Source organism: Colletotrichum siamense (assembly GCF_013390195.1).
Source record: "Colletotrichum siamense strain Cg363 chromosome Unknown KSG_Cg363_contig09, whole genome shotgun sequence".
In the NCBI taxonomy this organism is placed as follows: Eukaryota; Fungi; Ascomycota; class Sordariomycetes; order Glomerellales; family Glomerellaceae; genus Colletotrichum; species Colletotrichum siamense.
In genome coordinates, this window is record NW_023501022.1 from 2,787,773 (window position 1) to 2,804,843 (window position 17,071).

Below are 17,071 nucleotides of genomic sequence, written 5' to 3' on the forward strand. Positions count from 1 at the left end.
TTAGAAGGTCGTTTCAGGGATTCAAATAGTCCATTTGCTGTGATGTATCCATGTCTAACAACCGTCTCGTTCGTTAAGTGTTGAAGCAAAGTCATGAGTCGTTACATCGGCCATCATATCGTGTCTAGATCCAAAAATATGAATGTCATACAAGGAAAAACAAGGGAAAAGTCGCAACGTCATGAGTCGTTATCCGCTCCTCCTCCTTCTCCTTCGTCTTCGGTCGTGATCCTCATCTTCGCTCGTATCGTCTTCTATCCTTCGCTGCCCTCCATGCTGCACCTCCTGCACGACGCCAACCACGTCCTTCAGTAGACTCTTCCAGCTGCCATGCCCGCTAATCATGCCTTCAATGTTGCTCGCGATCTTTTGGACTGAGTCGTCATCCGTGCCGCCGACGGCCCATGCGCCGCTCGTGTGCCAGCCGTTGCCGTTGCGGGGCCGCGATTCGAAGTTGCCTTGCCGCCATCTCATTGCGCCTGTGCTACCGTTCAGAGGACGTCCATGAGAGTCAAAGCGATCGGGAAGCACCTCTACTTCACTATCCGAGTCCATCACAGGGAATTCCATGCCACGCCTCTTCTGGCGGATAAGTGGATGATTGGCGGAGGGGTCCGACGAGGACCGTCGGCGGTTGAGAACTGGCCGGATGGTTGCTAATTGCTCCTCACTCAGAGAAGGTGGCTGCTTCTCCTTCTCCTCATCTTCGGCCGCAGCCACCTCTTGGTCCCTACGATGCCGATGCATAGTCTGTGAGGATTTAGGAGACAAAGGGATGAAGGTGACCGATTTTGAAGCAGAGTGTGGACGCTTGACTGACTCTGCGCTGGAGACAGAGGAAGATGACGGTGATGCAGACCGCGAGCGGGGCTGCGATTGAGAACGAGACCGAGAAAGGGCCTCGGGCGGTATGAACTTTCTAGCACGCTCTCGCCATTTTACACCATCTGTAATCTGTCAGTAATCGTCACAAGAGCAGTAAAGATACAAATGAGATAACGATCAGATCGACCCACCCTCAGGACCCAGAGAGACTGGCTGGGCATCTTGCGGTGAGGCGCTACGAGATTTGTCTTCACTCACATGGTCAGGGCCGAACCTCGTTCCGGGCGGCGGGCCGCCTGCCGGAGGAGGACCTCCCGCCGGCGGAGGCGGAGGAGGATATCCACTAGCGCCGCCCGTGGCCATAGGTGGAGACGGTCCCATCGGTGGCCCGTAATCTTGAGGGTATGGCGGGTATTGGTCCCGCAAGTTCGTTGTCGAAATGTTTGGGTGTTGAGTGAAGCCCGCAGCAGCACCAGTCGCAGTTGGGTAGTACGAGCCGCCCGACGCGTGTGGCGGCGACGGCGGACGACTGTAGTCATCGTAATGCCCGGCTCGAGCATCATCTTCGTATCCTGTCTGCTTGTCAGTAACATTGGCCACCCACATGCGTTCAACTTCAAGACTAACGTCTGCGGTCACGCTCGCGTTCCCTGTTTCGTGGACGTTCTCCGCTGGAAGCACGGTCTCTCGAAACTCGGTCCCTTGAAGCCCGGTCCCGTGAGTAAGCTCTATCGCGCGAGATTGACCTATCACGAGAACGGGATCGTGCGCTCCTTTCCCTCGATCTCCTATCGTCCTCTTCCTTCTCCTTCTTTTTCTGATACTGCTTGATACCAATAGCGGCGGCCCCTGTCCCAACCGCTGCCGCCGCCATGTCTCTCAATCGACTCTTGCTTCTCTTCTGCGCCGGCTCGGGGTCATCGCGTCCATCCCGGTGTCGACGTCGTCGCCTCTCGTTCGCTGCAGACTCATACCCGTCATCCGGCGGGTAGGGCGGCTCGGACGGCAGCGGAGCTGTTCCGTACTCAACTAAGCCTAGCTCGGTATCAGCGTTGCGCGGCTCCGAGTATAGAGAGCGGGCCTGGGACCTGCTGCGCGACCGGCGACGTGAGCGCCGCCGCTCCCGCCGGAGATCCTCCTCATACTCCTCATCGCTCAGTTCGCGCTCGATCTCGCGCTCCTTCTTGTCCTTGCGATTCTTGTAGATCTTGCTGGCGACGCCTCCGGCTAAGCCGGCCGCTGCAATTTCTGCGCCGGTTCTGAGACGAGACTTGGACCGCGATCGGCTACGGGACTTCGACTTGGACTTATCACGGAAGTGCTTCACCAAACCAGCGGCGGCGGCAGTTGCGGCGGCAGCCTTGGCGACAGAACGGCTGCGGCTCTTGCGGCTGCGGCTTCGGGATCGAGACACCGAGTAGCTAGAGACAGAGTAGCCTCTGCCACGGCTTCGGCCGCGGGTGGCCTCTTCCTTTTCAATCTTGTTGCTCTGCATGTACTTGGCGGCACCGGCTACCGCGAGAGCAGCAGCGGCGATGCCAAGACCTGTTTTGATCCTGGAGCTGCGGCTGCGTGATCTAGATCGAGATCCGTGGTGACGGTCATAGTAGTCATCCCCATAGTTTTCTTCGTACGCGCTGCGCGCACGCCGGATGATCTCAGTGCCCAGACCTCCGAGCGCGGCACCAGCGAGCACTTTGCTTCCGCGATTGACGGGGAGCTCACCGTGGCTGTCTCTACGGCTTGCAGCGAGAGCAGCAATACCAGCTCCAGCAAGGGCACCCTCGGCAAGGTGGCGCTTGTGGTGGTGGTCGGAACTGTTGCTTCTCTCGCGTCGAATGATGGTTTTCTTGTAGTGGTAGTCTTCCTCATCACTGGCGTAGCCACGTCCCCGGCGGTCATAGTAGTACTCGCGATCGTCCCGGTGGCGGCCGACAGTCTTGGTCTCACGGCGGTAATAGTACTCATCCTCTCGGGGGTCACGGCGGACCATTGGTTGTTCGCGCTCTCTCAAGACGACGATATTGGGTTCTTGGCGGGGAAGAACAATAGGAGCTGGCGGAGGAGCCTCCTGGACAATGATCTGCTGGGGCTCAGGAGCCTTCTGTCGAATGATGACGGGCTGGGGGATGGGCGGGGGGCTGACGGGGGAGTAATATTCGGTCTCCTTACGGTACTTTTCGACCTCTGCGCCGCCATGATCGTCTCGGTACTCCTCGATACGCTTCTCAACCTGAACATCGCCATCCTCACGACGCTCTACGCGCTTATCCACGACGACTTCGGTGTCGCCATGGTGATGGTGGTGGTGGTGGTGGTGATCCCACGGGCGGTTAGAGCGACGGTCCCAATCGCGATCACGCTCAACTTCGATGACGCTGCGGTTGTCGTCGAAGCGGCGCTCCCGCTCGTAGTCCTTCTCGTAGATGACGCTGCGAGAGTCGGTTCTGTAGGGATCGACCTCGCGCTCGCGCTCAATAACTTGACGTTCGACAACCTGGCTCCGGGAATCAAAGGCAGAGCGGGGGCGCTCGGCGTAGGGAAATTCGCCGGAAGTACGCAGAGGAGGGGGATAGTTGGAATATCGTGATCGGCGATCGTCGTCGTCAAGCTCTACACGCTCGCGTTCGATCCTCTCAAGGGTTTCAACACGGCTAGGGGCGACTTTGTAACGGCGGACAGTTGTTCTCTTCTTGTATCCGCCTTCATCGGATGAAGTTGAGTCGGCTCGGTCCCGGTAGACGCGGGTCGACTCTCTATAAACTCCAGCCATCGCTAAATGCGATGCGATGGACGAGAAATCGGAAGCTAGCAACGGTGGTTTCGGAAGACGGCAGGCGAGATTTAACGGCGAAACGGTTCGCTATGGGCGGTTGCAGGCGTGGTTGAACAAAGAATGTACGATGATGACGGAGGGGGTTGATGGGCTAGGTGATGTACATATGTAGTCGTGGCTCGCTGCTCGGTAGGCTCTTTAGTTGGAGCAGGGTACGTAGCCGATCAATTTAATGGGATGGCTGGTGGGACACCAACGTTTCCGGTTGGGTGAGTGCAAGCTGTCTGAACAAACAGTCGGCAGCTTTTGGGTGTGTGTGCGGTTCTGGATGGAAATGGAGGGAAGTGCCCGGGAGAAGGAGAAAGAAACGATGATGGATGGTGTTCAAGAGCGAGAAAGAGGAGGGGGAGGGGGGAGGGAAGAGGGACGGACGGAAGCGAAGCGAAGAAGTGGAGGGAGGGGCAGAACACCAGGCGCAGCAGCGTGATGCCGGTCGAGTTGGGCTGAGAAGGTGGACCTTGGACCTGGACCTGGACCTGGACTGCCCACGGCCTCCCGTCCAGCGTCCAGCGGGCGGCCCCTCCTTTTAGGGCCCTCCAGTGCTCGCTCTGCTCCCCCTCCACGAGTCCATCCCATCTCCACGTCCAGGACACACTGCAGTAGGAAGGTCCTCGGTGACGGGAACACCTACCTACCTCACACTCACTCACTCACTCACTCATGGACTCGGCTGTCTGAGGCACCCAAAGGAAGGCCCGGACCAGGGCTTCAAACACCAGGCCGGTGCCCTCCTTCCTTCCCTTCCTCCCATCCCGCCTGTTCTCGCCGTCCGGCCAAGGTTTGCCCGTGGTCGATACGACTAAGAGGCTGCATCTGGAAGGGTATTCCATGTCGCTGCTGCTCCAACCACCCGCAACCCATGTTCAACCGTGTTCTAGCTGGGCTATTTCCATCCACCCTTCACCCAACTCCAAACACTCACCTCTTTTCTTGGTTCGCTCCGGCCTTTCTTTGCCAGCCAAAGTCGCATTTCTGCACTATTGCGTCGACTCCTTGCTTCAACAGACACGCTATTAACAGTACCTGCCCATGGCCTTCTAGCTCACGTAGGCTGCCTAGCCTGGCTGCTGACCGTCATTTATCATCTCCCCCCGACAGCCTCGACGGAGAGTCGAATGCTCACGAAGCAAAACCGTTACGTCATTTGTACTGACCAACCCGAATCCACCTTGGGAAGAAAAAGCACCCAACGCTAGTCCATGTCGTCCAACTGCCATCACCGAAACTGACCACGGGCGAGACATGCAAATAATACCTCTCTCGCCCGTCCGTCAGCAACCTTCCCCAACAAAAAAGAACAGCAGCATCCCCGGCATCGAAAATCACGGCCAAGGCAGCCTTGTGACCAGGCAGATTTACTGCGGCACGCCATCCGATGCTGAGAGGGTGGGCGGTCCAGGGCAGTGACAGGCCGTGACACCCCGACCGGCCTTGTCATCCGCCCCCATCCCTGTCGCTCATGACAGCTGGTCAGAGTCTCAGAGAATCACCCCGCCATTGTGCTCGAGAGGCTCGCGACTCAGTACTTCTTCAAACCGACCGAGTCGAGTCTTGGCTCCATTCCTGGATCTTATTCTGGCGGCTTAGGCCTGTGCTTATTTCTTCTGGAAGAGGCCAAGCTAGCGATTTGACAGTTCAGACGGCTCCCGCGGCGGCACGCTTCAGAGATGCATCGCACTGTTTGAACCCCGGGAAGATGCGCCCCGCTCCGTCGCAGCTTGGTGTCGTCATGGTACAGAGGGGCACTCGCAGATGCGCCCAATGAAACCGCCCGCCTGCATGTCCAGATTCCGCCGCTGGAACCCCTCGGGAAGCGCGAAGAATACAGCTCCACCAAACCACCTGCTGCGGCTGCTGCGCTGTCCTCTGTCCTCGTGGTCCACGGCGAAGACACAGTTGCAGAGATGCAGATGGAAGGCCATTCGAACTTACGTCCGACTTCAGAGTCATCGCATGTTGGGATGCGCCCTGTTCGTGTCGGCCACGACAGCCGCAGCCAACTTCCAACTTGCTCTGCGCGCTGGGTGGTTCTGGTTCCCCGAGATCTGCCAGGAATTCCTCTCTTAATTGCCTGCATTAAGGGCGGCTTTTCAAGGTTTGCTTACCATTCAGAAGAAGCGGCAACAACGCGTTGCCCACCCGTCTGGTTTTCCTGCACTGCATGCAGCATTTAGTACAGCCGGCACTTACCTGCGACCTGCAGCCTGGCCATCGTTGTCTGATTCGCCAGTCACTGTTCTTGCTTCCAGAGATCCCGAGGCCTCACTGAGGCTGTGAGGCTCCAGCTGCCTGCGTCCGGTCTACATCGTGGCTTGAGACTCTGGTATTTGTTTCGCTCGACATCGTTTCGATAGGCGGATGCTCATACTGCGGCGAGCCTTCACTTGCTCAGGTCGTTTTTTTTTTTTTGCCTCGAAAGCCTTGGCGTGCCGATGATTTAGTTCTACCGCCCGATTTCGATCATATTTCCTGTGATTTTTGTCATCGTCTCCCAGACAGGAATGATGATACGCCGGACTCACAACAGTTTCATAAGCTTTTGGAAACCACATGTTAGAGGCCATGTTGTCTCAGAAAAACACTCGGTTTGCTTTTCAATGAAATACCGCTTTTGGCATGCTTAAACGGGGTTCGCTCAGCTGCACAACATTCTCGTCTGCCCAATTCTGAAGTCACATGCGGTCATCTCCCAAAATCACCCAGAAGTTCGACAACCGACCTACTTGAAGCTCAATACACTGGTACATTACTTGATGGGGAATCCAATGAGATTTCTGCACTGAAAGATCTTGATGCCAGATCATAGCACAGCCCTTAAATCCTCTGTCGGTTCTCTGTAGTTCAAGCAGACCAGGTGTGAATATGATCCATCACATAAAGGTAAGAGTACGGACAGTGGGCGCTCGTATCGGAGCCTCATGTGGGCCTTCAGCCTCGATGATGCCAGCTCAGAAAGTTCTACTTACCATTGGTATTGAGTGCCCTCTGTATTTCACATTATAAGTGGGCGGACAACAATATGATTGGAGTATCATAGCTCAACTCCTGCGCAGAATTTCCGCCCTCGGCGCTTCTTTTTCGCATAATAAGCAGTCGGGCTTTTATGTCTTTAGCCCAACCCAAATCTCAGATCGGCTTCAACCGATTTTCTGCTCGATATCCTTACGGCCAGCCACAGATACTGATACCAAGATGCGACTTGTCAACGCTAGGTCCCTCCAGCTCGAAGAGTTCTTTGGTGAAGGAATTCCAAAGTATGCAATCCTTTCACACACTTGGACAGAGGGGCAAGAAGTCACGTTTCAGGAGTTCTCGGCCCAGAAAGCTCGCAACAAGTCAGGATGGACCAAAATAGAGAGGACTACACAGTTGGCTCTCGAGGACAAGCTTCATCATGTATGGATCGACACGTGCTGCATCGATAAGACTAGCAGTGCTGAGCTTACCGAAGCTATCAATTCCATGATGAGCTGGTACGAGCGATCTCAAGTATGCTACACATACTTGGAGGATGTTCCATCTGGTCTTGGGGTAGACGCGCGGGAAAACGTATTTCGCAACAGCCGGTGGTTCACTCGAGGGTGGACCCTACAGGAGCTTCTCGCACCGTCAAAACTCGCCTTCATATTCTCCGATTGGACGCGGTTTGCTACCCGGAATCAGATGGCCAACCTGGTCAGCAGCATCTCTGGCATTGAGGCATCATTTCTACGCACGCCCGAAGGGCAGAAGAACAACAAGAACTTTCCGGCAACCGATACGTCTACGGCAATACGTGTGTCTCGGAGAACAAGTCTCTACTCAGCAAGCATCGCACAAAGAATGAGTTGGGCCTCGAATAGACGAACGACCCGTGTGGAAGACATTGCCTATTGCCTTCTGGGCATATTCGACATCAATATGCCACTGCTCTACGGTGAAGGGTCCAAAGCATTCCTGCGCCTCCAGGAGCAGATTTTGATGAGTTCAGATGACCAGTATATATTGGCCTGGAACTTTGAGGGGCTCAAAACAGAACAGTCTGGCGCTGATGGTGAAGACTGGTTTTCGGACTATTACCTCGGTAATCCAGAATTTGCTGGCCTTGTCGCCACCTCTCCTTCTGTCTTCTCGACTTGCCAAAGCATTGAACGCATCAATATTGGCAAACCGACGCTTCACTCGCTCATAACGAATAAAGGACTGAGGTTAGAACTCGCAATCGGACCCTCCGAAGCGTATCCGCGTGCTTTCCTGCAATGTCAAGACAAATGCGCCCCCGCCAGCGTCGTAGCATTGTCGCTGATGCTGACAGACGAAGGATTTTACGTACGGGCCAGACTTCCACTGGTACTCGTAGACTATCAGCTTCTGCTGAAGTTTCGGCCCACAGAACTTTACGCTCTGGAATACGGCGAATACGCTATGCGGCGGGAAACGGGCAGGGACTACACCATCATGATACGAAATCTACCAGAGGACATCAAAATCCTGCATGCGTGGGGTGAAAATGGCAACATGGAACGTGATTCAGAAATCATTCTACAGAGCGACGGCCGGGATGACAAATTGACAGGAGGCGCTCTACTGCTGGGTGATCAAATCTCTGTCAAATCAAGGTTGATTCTTGTTGTCGTATCGCAAAGACAATCAGCCAAAAGTTACGATTGGCCTTGCCCTTTGGAAATGTCTGGTCTCATCGACCTTGACAGGCTAGAGGATCAATGGCCGGGCATATGGGATTCCACCCGTCCACTCAAGTCTGAAAATCTGTCAAGAATTTTGGAAGAAGCGAAAAGAACTCATTTCGACCAATGGCCAGATTGTGGAATAATGCCGACCATCTACACAGCATACGGCGTTTTCTCCACACGCGTTGATGTTCAGGATTGCTTTGGAAAACCTGTTATCTTCGTCGACGTAAGCCTTAAACTAAGGCAGCATGTTGACATCCGAAGCCTCCCGAGGCAGCTTCCATGGTGGCTTCGATACTACATGCGAGGGCACAGTGGTGTCAACAGGGTCATGCTTCTGCTTGTCCTTGCCCCACGCGTCTGTACCATTGTGATCGAACTTTTGGCGCGAAAGGCCGCTAAGATTTTCAAAGCTACAGCCTATCCTTGGTATATGGTCCCCCTCATGACGGATTACGTGTTCCTCCCTGCTGGCGATCCTCCTCTATTTCTGGCTTCAACGCTAGCAACAGCGCGCAAGGAGACGTTGCAGACTCTCAAACGCAGGGCAGCCATCAGCTTACTTGCCTACCTCAGCTGCAAGCTCATCGGGTCAGATACAGTGCTGGAAAGATTCAAGAAATTTCTTGCGAGTAAGAAGTAGCAAGCATTAGAATCCTGTATGTGGAAAAAGTGCGGACACCATAGTACAAATAGCTATAAACTGATGATGGCCCGGGGACGACAGTGGAAAACACCATCAAAATCTTGTATTGTGATTCAGCACTGATTGCGCCGGCATCGCCAGATTTGTTGTTGTAGGACAGTTTACCCTCTGCCTCGTGCCCACTGGCTTTTAAGAAACCAACACAGTGAGAATACCTCAATGCTGCTGACAAGACTTTTTCCATCATTACTGCTTTTTATCGTTAGGCATTCTGTTCACACCGGATGATAGAAACCAGATATTCAAAAGGACCACAACTTAGATGTTTGCCTCGTCAAAGCAAATCACGAGAGAGGGTGATGTTTGTGATCTGTGACGAGCTTTCCAGCCGTCCTTCGAGGTTATCGCCATCCGTAGCATTGCACCTCGAGGCCCAGTATGCTGTGGAAGTTGCCAAGTTGTTTACAAGCGGCAATGAGTCCTCTGCAGCCTTGGTCACCGCAGATCTGATGGGAATAATACAAAGACAGAAGGGCGTGACTACGACATGGTGACAAAAGCCCATGACATACATAAGTACATGATGAGATGGCGAGAAGGCGCTGTGTGGGAATCCAGCCTTCAGTGCCACATAACAGATTACTGACACGCACAAAACATTTGCTCTGAGGATCTGCGGGGCAAAAGAGAGAAAAACATTATTGCCAAAAGCAGCCATTATTAAAGCTAGAAGACGGAGACACCACAAGCATTCCGTCACTTCGCAAGAAGCCACAAGGTAATCGGCATACGCAAATAGCAAAATCCACAAAATACCTTGCGTGCGCGCAATTGTCACTACAATTCATCAAAGCAAAAACAGCAAAAAGCAAAAGAGAGACTCCTCGACGGGGAATTGAACCCCGGTCCCCGGCGAATCGTGTGAATGACAAGCCGATATCCTCACCACTAGACTATCGAGGATAGTGGATCGCATTCTGCGTTGACGATTGGCACGGATTGAGGGCTCATGCAGGACCCGCATGTTGTTGTGGAGACCTTGACGGCCGAGCGCCGCGTGTAAGTGCGGATTAGCCAACCTCAATCGTCAACACAAGCTGCGCATAGCGTGCCAGTTGTTCGCCAGGAATTCAGCTTAATTAGGCCAGAAGACTTTAAAACAGTAATCTTCGTGAAGTTCACTGTTTTTAGACTCTTGAGAATATGCATTTGAAGCTCCGCTTTGTGAACTTCGTGTTTCTCAGCTGTCTTCGTGGCTTAAGCGGTGCTCCATAACAAGCTGCTGGACACTGAGGAGCAGCAAAATCCGGCACTTACGACTACCGTCTGAATTTTGAAGTCTTCCCATCTAGAGAGAATAGCAAGGGCGGGCAACGTCTCTACACTTGGCTCTCTCGGGTCTTCATCTATTCATCCTTGGTGAGCGTCGGAGGGCACGTCATGCTTTTTTTCATTCGGCGACTAAGCCCAGTGCAGCCATCCAACAGAAGTCTGTGTAAATTGAAGTAGTCAGTTCTTCTGAGATGAGACCCCCACTCACAATTGGATCAAATTTCTCGCAGAGTGGTACGTATATATTCAGTAGAGAGCAATCCACGCGAAGAAAACTATCATCTTGCTCAGTCATTAGGAGGATATGGTCCCTTAAACGGAAGTAAGTGATATCTGTCTTCCTTCAGTTCTGTCATGTTATTCATATTACATGTGATCAATCATGATGGCGACCGATGTCGCATCTCCAAGTGAAGGCCTGAAGTGCCTTCTGAAGAAGCAGTCAGCGGCGTGTGCTGTCAGCTTGAGTCCCTCAGAAAAGTACGATGAACGCTGCATTTATGACGTCTTGCAACCATAGTCCTACCCATGGCTTGATGATGAAACTTCCGGGCCGATATGAACTTATTCTCCGGCAATAAACAGGGAGAAACAGGAGTGCATGACTCCAACACGGAGCAAAACTGCAGCCGCTAAGCAACAGGCAGAGGGTGACGATCAACGAAAAGGAGATTCACTGGATTAAACACGACGCCAACTATTAAGCTGACGGTGAAGATGCGATTTCAAAATTCAGAGGATTGGCTCATTGTTGCCTAGCTTCTCCACCTCCGCTGAATCAACTGCTTTATAGTGCCGTGTAAGAGCTCCAGTACGATAGCGGCAACGTTTTCGGCTACCTCTGATGAATTCAGCTTAATGCGGTCTTCTAGTCACCAGGCATATAGACTTACGAAGTCAAATATACGGTTACTGGAAACCCCATCCTCGCATTCTCTGTTTTCCCCTACCATTGGAAATAGGTCGGCAGTTTTCCGACGCAGAATCGGTTCAGTGAAGACTCATAAATTGATCTAGCGAGGTGGAGGTGTCTTGTTCATCACAGCAATAACTGCCCGGATCGACCGAATTGCTTTTCAGGTGCAGTTCAATAGAAGGATGGTGAATTCACGATGACGATGCTCCATGAAGTATTCCTACACATGTTGTCGACTCTTGACCGATTTGATCTAGGCCTGCATCTGGTCTTCATCGTCGCTCATCTCGGGTCGTTGTTTGTTGTTACCGTGTTCAGAGTTGTATTCTAACGATGTCGCGTCAATATCAGTAGGTCGACACTTGCGTGGTCGGTCTTCGGGTACACCTGAGACACAAGTTCACTGCACATTAGGCAGGACCGCTTGAGTCTATTAATCACAGAACCGCGCAATGGACCATTACATTTGCTTCTGGGACGAAAACCAGAACGCCTAGGCCATCGCTTCTTAAATATGCGTCACTGCGGGAGAAATCCTCATATGAATCGTCAGAAACAAGAAAACCACCGCCAAGTCTCTTCTTGAGTCGTGAAAAACACAGTCAAGTCTCGATATATGACTACGTTTTCCTCAGCGACGAGAAATACACAGTTCGTAAGAGAACATTGAGCGAGATTTGTGGTTTCAAATATGCTTGGATTCTTTCTGGGCGCAAACTTGAACCTCGATAAGACGCTAGGACTCATCCAAGATTCAACACGCGTGGGAGTATCTACGCGGTTTCAGACCTCTACCACCACAGTGTTGTTTCATCCATAACCTATGATTCAGCCAAGCATCCGCAGAATTACATTGGTGGCTCAAAAACATCTATAAACTTCTTTCACAAACTGATCACTTATAGGTGACAACGACTAATGGACCTTACCAAGTTGATGCGACCTTGTTAAGCCGCCTGAGAGTAGACGGTTGCCCGTACCAGCCGCCGGATTAGGCCTACAGGATAGAAGCAAGAGCCGCAAACGAAGCTACCCAGCTTTGACCCAGGTTGAGACTCTGCCTTCCTGGAGAATGTATGTCTCTTCCATCGAACGAAGGGTCCCGGCGCACGCACAGGCAGTGGTGCATACGATTGTCTTAGACTGCAACCGTTACGAAAGCAATCCTGAATCCCACACATCTGGGCAACCCGGCAAAAACCCTTCCCAAGTTCTGGCGCAAGATACAGCATGTATGGGCGGTGTTTCTGGGTGCTCCAATTTTGAAGTCGGTACAGCGTCAAAAAGGTTCCAGATGCTGTGCTGCCAAGCCCACAGCCTTTCTCGCGCTCCTCTTTAGAATCATCATGAGAAAACACTAGCTTCAGGTGGACCGCAGAATTCGGCAGTTTCATGTTAAAGTCGTTGACAAGCATTGGTATGCTTGTTATGCTTAGCCTACGATGAGCGATATACGTCGACCCCCTGGCCTGGGTAGGTTCGGTGTGGTTGATGCAGACCCCCGAGATACATGTCAGGCAGGGGACCACCCACATACCGAAACAGTCAGAATCTACGACGGTGGTGATTCATGATTTATTTGTTGGCCATGTCTTGATGACTCTTACTAAGGTGTTGTGGGTGGCTACGGAGAGAAATTTCTCTCTGTGGCTACACTTGTGGCTGTTTGACAGCAGGTCAGGCTGTGTATCTGTTACGTTGTCGAGAGGGTCTCCAGTGTTCAACGTAGATTGGAACTATCTTGAACAGTAAACCGTTGACATTGATCTGCAATGCTCTGTAGAAGAATGGCAGTGCTAGCTGCAGCAATAGCGAAGCAGAGCTAGGACGACGGTGAGACCGACGAAAACGGAGACGACGGCAACGATGGGGACAGCGGAGGCAGCAGGGGCAGCAAGGAAACCGAAGGTAACAAGGAAGGCGAGGGTAGCAAGGAAGTCGGCGACACTTGACTCAAGCGGAAGAAAGTGGCTGACACTGAATAAGAAATAACGCACCAGAATTGCTCATCCCAGATGTAAGAACTCCTCATGAGATGAGCCATTTCAAGAACCTGTGGCTTGTATCAGTTCGAACACCAAGCGGCATCGCAGTTCTTCAGTGCCGGCCATGTATAATGATGATCACGACATCAACCCTCCAACATGACGTATCTGGTGGGACGGGAAGGGCAGGAGCGATGTAGGAGACGCAGGCTGTGTAGGTAAACCCCGGAAAACCCCTCACACGAAGAAAAAAACTGTTCCAGACCGGATCGTCGGAGGGCGCAGCGGCGACCCCAGCTCTTAGTTTATGCTCTATCAATAAACTACCCGAGCGTTGGCAGCAGGGCGGGACACTTTCCAGCCAGAGGATGGGAGCGTCCTCAAATCAAAGTGTGGCTTTCCTGAAGGGCTGACTGATGGCTCCAAGGGCGTCTTGAGGGGGGCGTTCGTTCGGTCCCGCGGTCTGGACGAATCTCCCGTGCTGCTAAATCTGACGGTGGCGGTCGCATGACGTTTGGGCTAGGCGCCGCCGTCTCGTTTCCACAAACGGGCTGGAACTAAACGGCTTGTGATGGATGATGGAGGTGAAGGAAGGAGATTTGGTGCCTTCGAGGCGGTGCTGGCTCTCCCGTTGCACCACGAGCCCAGCCAACGCCATGGGACCCTGCAGCTTGCAGTCCGCTAACACTGTTGCCATCAGGGTATTTGCAGGTTCAGATGAAGCAGATTTTGTCTGAAGGTCCAGTGTAGTTCATCCAAGCTATTGGGCAGATATGGGCGGGGGAGTGATTCCTGAGTCCTGAGCACTAGCGCGGGCGATCGAGGGGCGGCGACAGCAAGATGTAACCCTGTGTCGGCGGCAGCGGGCTGTCTTCAGGAGTGACATGAGAGAACATGCAGTTTTGGTTCGACTGGCACTCTAAAGCCAATAACCTCAGATGAGAAGCAATAGTGAAAGAGACCCATCGGCGCTTCGGTATGCATGCATTTTGGGGAGTTCGACGAGTTGCCAGGTTGCCGACGCGCAATGCAGCCGGATCGGGACAGATCCCAGGGTGAGAGGCGGCTCCACGGATGGGTACTCGCCAAGAGCCCGGCAGAAGTCGTATCCCCAGGAAGAAGAAGAAAGAAAACTTCAGGTGTTCACCATGAGAAGTCGACGTGATGGAGCGCCAAGAGAAGGGATTCGTAGTCCACGCCCTCTCGCGGAGGCCGAGAAGAGTCTATACCGTTGGTGAGTTACATACCTCTTCGGGGATGATGCTACAAGAGCAGTCTCATCCAAATGCTTGATGGCCCCTTCCGCAATTTTAAACAATCAATTGTTTAGACAAGGGAAGACCGTCGAAACCGAGGGGTGCTGGTGGTGGTGGTGGGTGGTGGATCGGGGTGCTGCTGCGATCTCCCGCATGGGTCGCACAAGCCAGACCTTATTCACTGACGTGTCGCGGATCATAGCAACATCGTGCTGATCATAAGAGAGCTGGGCTGGGAGGGCAGAAAGTTCGTCTGGCTGCCCGCGCGGTCGATGAGCCAAGTTTCGGCGTGAGGGGGTTCATGGGAGAGGTTGCAATGGATAATCTCCGCGAACATATGCCGCAAAACAACAAACCATGCCCATAAGACACCAGAGAGAGGGAGGCTCGAGAGCAGGTTATTGAATGCGACTCTTGGATATGACCTCGCCCCGGCGGGACGACTATGCTATTCCTCAGGATCGGTGTTATGACAATCGGAGAAATCACGAAGGGAAGGGAAGGACTGGGTGGCGTGCAGTCCACAGTCGTCCCAAGTCTGCACGAAAGACGACTCCTGCAATTAGCCTTTGTGAAACCGGTGCAGGGGTTCAGGGACCAGGGCGTCGGACGACATGACATCAGATGGAAGAATCGGACGGCCGTGGAAGGACTGGAGCAGCCTTCGTCGACCGGCCGAGAAAAACCGCGGCCTGGATTCAGGAGAAGGGGGGAGGAGCGTCAACACGTGATCTGGGGTTGTTCGGTGAAAAAATCGAGGGACGGGGATCGCAAGGTGGTTCGGGGTGGATGTCGACCAAGCAAGAGACAAGGGGCCTGGGCCAGTTCGCCGTGTTCGCTGGAACGCTGCAGGCGAGAAGCCACAAAAAGGGGAGTTGGGACGAGGCTGAGTTTCCCCTTTGGAAGATCAGCTGAAACAGGAACAGCCGGGTCAAGGGGGCGAACCATGTTTGGGATGAAGAGAAAGCAGCTGCGACAGGCAAGAAGGGCAAGAAGGCCGCTGCCATCTTCAAACTCGCCAAGTGGGTCTCTGGCGGGCATTAGATAATCAAGACTGCAGAGCGGACCTCACTAGCTCCCTGCAAAGTGTCTCCCGATTGGCTGTAATTCTCCGAGTGATCCTCACTGATCTCGAAAATCATGCGCATCCCCGACCGGCACCATCCCGACGTCAGTCGGTTCCTGAACCATCGAACCCCCTTCTTCTGGGCACTCAAAGTGAACCTCACCTCCTCCACCCCGCTGCCCCTGAGCCTCCATTCGACATCTCCTGCTGCCAGGCCGCCTCCTTGGACTGCTATGCGCATGCCCGCAGAGCTTTCTTTCAAGCTCGATGCTATTGGATCACAACATCAGACGCTGAACCGCTTCCCCTGGCCAAAGAAGTCTTTGCTCGGGTTCTCCTTCCCTGATCCCATGTTTGCTTTTCCAGCAAGCCCACATTTCGCCACCGTTTCTCCCGACCAAACGAGGTCTCTGCCTGCCTTGTTCGGACTGTTGAATTAGTCTCTTTGGGGTGGAGTTTCTACAGACACGGCTCGGAGAAAAAAAGGGAGGAGAAAGGGACGGCATGAGAGAGAGCGGTTGACGGTCGTCGATCTTTACGGGAACGCTACGGGACGATCATTTGCAAAGTTGCAAATGCCAACCGTGCATGCAGTCAACACGATCGAAGTCGCCGTCGTTGTGGTTTCGATTCAACATTTGGATCTACAGTCACCGTTGCATTCTGCACGGCATCTCATCACCGTCCCATAAACTCACTTATTGAGCTCCGCTCCAACACCACCGCAACTGCAGAGGAGACGCGCATTCTGCTAAGTCTGATATAGGCCCTGCCATTCGGCCTGACTATGCCTTTTACGCACCCTCTCCGCCGAGGAACCCACAGACATTGAGGCACATCCCCGCTCATCCTTGGACCTCCTCCGTCGACCCCCGTCATTCCAGCCACCACCGCCTTCAGCCTTCACATCGACTGTTCGGGAAACACTCATGTACGCCAAACCACCAGCCTGCTCTACCAATCCCTCAATCGATCCTGCCAGGGCAAAAACTCCGTTCGCGCCCCCAGTCTCGCGCCTCCACTCCCCTCCACCAGCCCTCTCTTGGAATCGTAAACACCAGACGACGATAAGCTCATCCCCCTACCCCGGCCCCGCCGCCTGCCCGCTCTCTGCCCGAACGTCTCACGATGGCTAACCCAAAGCGATGGTTGACCCGTCCTACAGCTAGCTAGCAGGCCAGCAGACTTGGGTCAGGAGGGATGCCCGATCCATCGAAGGGTCGACGGCCCTTGACATGGGAGAGCCTTCTCCGGCTGGACTGGGAGCCGTATGCTTTTAAAGATGGTCGTCCTTCCCGTTTCTCGAGAAGGTTTCTTTCTTGCCTCAGCAGCCTCAGCTCTCCATCATTTGGTACATTCTTGCCAGTTCTTTCTTTTCCCGTTCAGTTTTTTGAACTTTGTCATTCTCTTCCAGGTGCTAGTCGCCCATCAAACCCTTGAAGGGCCCTTGCTTCAGTCCATTCCTTCCCAACAAACCGATCCAACTTTCAAACACTTAGCAAACCGCTCTTCTTCGACTTCTCACGATCATTCGCC

At 53.4% G+C, this 17,071-nt stretch overlaps 2 protein-coding genes across 2 annotated transcripts; one reads left to right on the forward strand and one right to left on the reverse strand.

Annotated features, from left to right (window-relative positions):
- Positions 1-189: 189 nt before the first annotated feature.
- Positions 190-3,598, reverse strand: CGCS363_v013425 (uncharacterized protein; the record flags this gene model as incomplete). The annotated part of the gene is made up of 3 exons (XM_036645274.1): positions 190-947; positions 1,017-1,397; positions 1,453-3,598. 3 exons carry the CDS (start codon positions 3,596-3,598, stop codon positions 190-192), a joined length of 3,285 nt encoding a protein of 1,094 aa, XP_036489833.1.
- A 3,255-nt stretch (positions 3,599-6,853) lies between these two features.
- Positions 6,854-8,977, forward strand: CGCS363_v013426 (Vegetative incompatibility protein HET-E-1; the record flags this gene model as incomplete). The annotated part of the gene is made up of 1 exon (XM_036645275.1): positions 6,854-8,977. The coding sequence occupies one exon, from the start codon at positions 6,854-6,856 to the stop codon at positions 8,975-8,977; it is 2,124 nt and encodes a 707-aa protein (XP_036489950.1).
- Positions 8,978-17,071: the final 8,094 nt, after the last annotated feature.